The 4,433-nt window shown below is 36.0% G+C and overlaps 1 protein-coding gene across 4 annotated transcripts; it reads right to left on the minus strand.

The window, feature by feature from the left end:
• Nucleotides 1-1,530: 1,530 nt before the first annotated feature.
• LOC110699343 (dehydration-responsive element-binding protein 2C-like) lies at nt 1,531-3,997 on the minus strand. Of its 4 annotated transcripts, none has more exons than XM_021876864.1 (2): nt 3,770-3,997; nt 1,531-2,972 (listed from the first exon to the last, which is right to left on the minus strand). In XM_021876864.1, exons 1-2 carry the CDS (start codon nt 3,787-3,789, stop codon nt 1,895-1,897), a joined length of 1,098 nt encoding a protein of 365 aa, XP_021732556.1. In that variant the 5' UTR covers nt 3,790-3,997; the 3' UTR covers nt 1,531-1,894. The 4 variants fall into 4 exon arrangements, with proteins under 4 accessions (XP_021732556.1, XP_021732554.1, XP_021732555.1 ...); XM_021876862.1 differs by having other exon boundaries at nt 1,531-3,047; XM_021876863.1 differs by having other exon boundaries at nt 1,531-3,202.
• Between the last annotated feature and the right edge of the window lie 436 nt (nt 3,998-4,433).

Here is a 4,433-nt window from a genome sequence, read left to right on the forward strand (position 1 = left end):
TTTCAAGTAGCGGTTTATACCTAAAACACCGCTACTTGAAGTAGCGGTTTATACCCAGAACGCCGCTACTTCAAGTAGCGGTTTGTTGCTGGACCGATAAAAAACCCGATTTTTTTCCCTTAGCTGACGTGGATGGTAGATTGGAAATTAAAAAAAGATTGGCTGTATTTTGGGAATTAGATAATTTCCCAACATTATTTAGATAAAGGACTTTATAAGACTATTTTGAAGTCTCCAATGCTACACTAGCATTTTTTTTTTGTTGACAATGGAAGCAAATTAAAAATCTTTGAGATGTGATCGTTGATAAATCCAATTGTGCTTGTTCCCCTCTTCGCCAAACCAAATAGCCAAATAGGGCCAAGAATATATGAAGCACTTGTTTTGATCCCTATCCTCTAGATCTCTTGACCGAAAGTAACATGAATTTGCCAAAGACTAAGGATTATACTAATCAAGTTAAGTCATGCACTCAAAGATTCTTAATGCAATTACTAAACATCATATATAAGATCAATAATCTTGTTTGGTGAGTGACATTTTATATAATTTTTTTTCAAAAGTAACTTGAACTTGCTATACGAATCGAGTTAAGTCATGCCCTCAAAGATTCTTAATGTACTTACTAAACATCATAAGGATTAAGGATCAATAACCTTGTTTGACAAAGTGATATTTTACATAAATTATTTATTTTCTGAAATTTGGCTTTTTAATATGATCAAATAGCCAAAAATAGGGAGTACCTTGTTAGACATATCGCTAGATTACGACTCATTTCTCCTTCTATTATCGCTCCGACTCATTTCTCCTTCTATTATGCCCACATAGGCCACATTTTCTTAAAACTTAATAGTTGTAAACAAGTTTAAACAAGGTTAACTTCAACTTATCATCACTTCTAATTAGTGTTAAATGATCGTTTCATTGTTTGGGCTGTTGTCTCTCCCGTAGTCCATTTGAAGAGTAGAAGCTTACTTTGCTTAGGCATTACCAAAATGAGCCCAACAAGTATCGGACAGCCCATTAGTCCATTGCATGATTAAGGTTGATCCACTAGAATTACAACCACTAGGTCAGACTTACAGTTGGAGGCTCTAGTCAGTCATACTTAGGGGCTTACTGCCTTAATGTAAGATCAGATTAGTGCTTCAGGGAAGTACAGAAAATAATAATATACAAAATGCAAATGACCATTTTAGCAAAAATTGGATCATAGTAGCACAACAACTGCACAAGCATATTGATCCAATGATCAATTCCTACAAGGGTATGGTCTAGCTTAATTGAAAAATACAGCGGTTCTGGGTTCGACAACTCATCCACCTCCCTTGCCCGAAAATTATAACAGATCAATGCATGCAATAAAGAAAGAAGGCAATTGTATTTGCATACGATCACAATCATTCAGAAAGAGTGCACTTTCTGTTGGACAAAAATTAGCTTTATCCTTTCAGTAAAACAATAGTATCAAACGGGATGCGAAAAGAAAAAACTCAAGCTGCAAAGAAAATTGAACAATGGAAAGAATTTGCAAAAGATGTAATCTATGTACCCTGTTCCATGTAAGGTCAGTAACTTGATTAAGTTTGTACAAAAAAGAATAACTGATCAGTTTCCCTCGGAGTATATTCATGCTTCACAGCTCTAGCTCTACATGATAAACAATATGAAAAGAAAGGAACACAGCTTAATTCTCCAATATCAAAAACCTACTGAGAATAAGCTTGCTTCGAGGTCTTCATTCTCATGATAACAGCAATGAAGACTAAAAAATGAACCAACTTTAACAGCAGTCCAGAAACCGAATTGACTATTAGAAGTCTACACTATCTATTCTTTAGTATTGCTCTTTGTGATTGCTGCAGTATAACAATTACTCAGACTGCTATGTTTAATAGTTGAACCCCAATTCTGCAAGATTTAAGAAGCCATGATCGTCAACAGCTAGAGAAGAATCCTCTTGTCTACCAGGCTTCAAGAAGTCAAATCCATAGTCGGCCCCATTGTTTACTTGATCATTGTAGTTCAAACTTCCCAACAGCTTGGCGTCATCTTGACTTTGGAACTGATATAGAATATCTGGATTCTGACTCTGATTTGACCAGCTCTCCGATCTCTCTAATTGTATTGAGTTGTTCTCAACTTGAGACCTGAAAGCATCATACCCTTGGTTCATTGTATACCCTTGGTTCGTCGTATAGTCTTGGTTCGTTGAATGGCCTTGGTTGGTTACATAATCAGCAGGAGAAACAGGGCCAGCGTCTATAGCTCCAAGTAGCTCATCAACATCAAAAATTTCATCCATTGTTAAGTTTTGCAAGTAGTCATTGATGTCAATGCCACCTTCACTATCTGCCTTTGCTTCTTTCTTAACTGTTGAGGCTGGTGTCCCAACGTTAAGCATCATTGCAGCATTTTTAACATCAAACTGTGAGTCACTTTCAGCATCTTCTTGCTTCACGCCAGCACCATCCATTTTACTATCCCATTGATATCCAAAACAAACATCAGAGTGATTATCAGACGACGTTGTATATGAGGCAGTATTTGTAGTAGCTGTTGTAGCAGAATTATCTCTGGAATCCTCCATCAAAGATGCTGGGTAATGTGGCAAGTTCAGTCGAGCACTTTGCCCATACATCGTACAAGCAGCCTCATCATAAGCCAATGCAGCTTCAAGGGCAGTAGGGAAAGTACCGAGCCAGAGCCTTTTACCCCTGTTGGGCTCTCGAATCTCCGCCACCCATTTACCCCAAGTCCTCTGTCTAACTCCCCTGTATTTACAAAGGGAATTCTCTGGCCCACCTTTGCCTTTCATACACCCTTTCTTCGAACCCTTTGCAGGCGCCTTTCTAACAGGCTTGTCATCATTCTTGTCTTCATAGAGTTTATCATTAATTTCTTTCCATCTAGCAAGAGTTTCAGACACGGAATCGGTTCCATCACGCCTTCTCCGAGACTTCCTTCTCCTGGTGTAATCAAAGGGTACAGAAGAAGAACAATGTGTGTTAGAAGTAGCTTTGTCGAAATCAAAAGTGCCCATCCTGGTAAATTAAAGAAAAATCCAAGTTAAAATTGAGTAGATCTAGCACAGCAAGCAAGCACCACACCTCTCCAAGGAACAATTCAAATAAGGGTGATGCAAATTAGAATCAATTATTGTCGCCACTGCCCTCAACACAATTAGTTCGTTCAAAATCTGCAACAAATGAGATAACAAGCTAAGCTCTAATTACTTGAACAATCAATCAGAAAATCATTAAGCATAAATCAATTAATACAACTTCCCTCTTAAAACTCATTTTCCCCCCAAATCAATCTAAGAAATCGATACACAAGTTCATAACTAAATCAAAATGTTCCAATTAACAACATAAAATAGAAACCCTAACCCTAACCCCTAAATCACCTTCCCGTTTAAATCAACAATAAAACCCTAATTTGTCGATAGTATTGTCAATTCATAAACAATTGATCAATAAAACCCTAACCCCAACCCCTAAATCACCTTTGCCGCTCAAACAATAACAAAAACCCTAATTGTATAAATTTCCGATAATATTGTCAATTCATAAACAATTAATCAATTTCTTCAAAGGAGATTATTAATTCTTCCATCGAAAATAAAAAAAAAAAACACACACACACAGTAAATTCTCTAAAATTTCAACCGAACAACTACAAAATCCCCAATAAATCCCTAAAACAAAACCAAAAAATCATTAATTAACAAAATAATAAAACAGGGATGAAAAATTCAACCAACCTTTCAAAAATCGCTGACATACGACGAGTCGACGACTTCGAACACCAAATTACCGAAATCTTATCTTTAAATAAACTGTTCTTCGTAAATTAGGGATTAACAAATTTGTTGATTTTTGATTTTGATTACTCTTTTTTGTTTTTGAATGAGAGAGAAAAAATTGAGTGGTTTTAAAGAGAGATTTGTAGAGAGCGCAAAAACCAGAAAATTCAGAAAGCTTCAAGCAAGCAACAATTGAGGGGTATATATAGGAGTTTTTAGAAGGCAAGATATTTTAGCACGAAATCGGATATTTTGGTGTATAAAATAATATTATTCGATGACGTGGCGATTTTGTAGAGTTTATCGTGAGCTTTCTACGGCTGTTGATTTGACACGTGCCCATAGAATGTTCCCGAACCACTCGATTTTTCTGAGATGATCGCTTCATTTACAAGGAGTATTTTATTAGTTTGGGTCCCACGTCTTTCCTTTCTGTTAATTTACTGTACTCTTACTCACTAAGCTCAGCTCATATCTCATTACTCTACTCGCTTTTGCTGAGTACGAGTAAAAAGATTTGATAGGTGTACTTCAAGTTTATTAACAATGGGTTTTATTTTAAGAAGTTCATATGAATTAAAAATAAATTGGATCAATCTCTTTAATTAAATTAATTATTGTA

This window comes from Chenopodium quinoa, unplaced genomic scaffold, assembly GCF_001683475.1.
Source record: "Chenopodium quinoa cultivar QQ74 unplaced genomic scaffold, ASM168347v1, whole genome shotgun sequence".
Classification (NCBI taxonomy): Eukaryota; Viridiplantae; Streptophyta; class Magnoliopsida; order Caryophyllales; family Amaranthaceae; genus Chenopodium; species Chenopodium quinoa.

What these genes read in the sequence shown, in the direction of transcription:
- LOC110699343 (XM_021876862.1), bottom strand. Translation starts at nt 3,789, where the DNA reads ATGTCAGCGATTTTTGAAAG. An exon ending in ATGTCAGCGATTTTTGAAAG is followed by an intron (nt 3,048 to 3,769) that starts GTTGGTTGAATT and finishes TTAATTTACCAG; the next exon opens with GATGGGCACTTTTGATTTCG.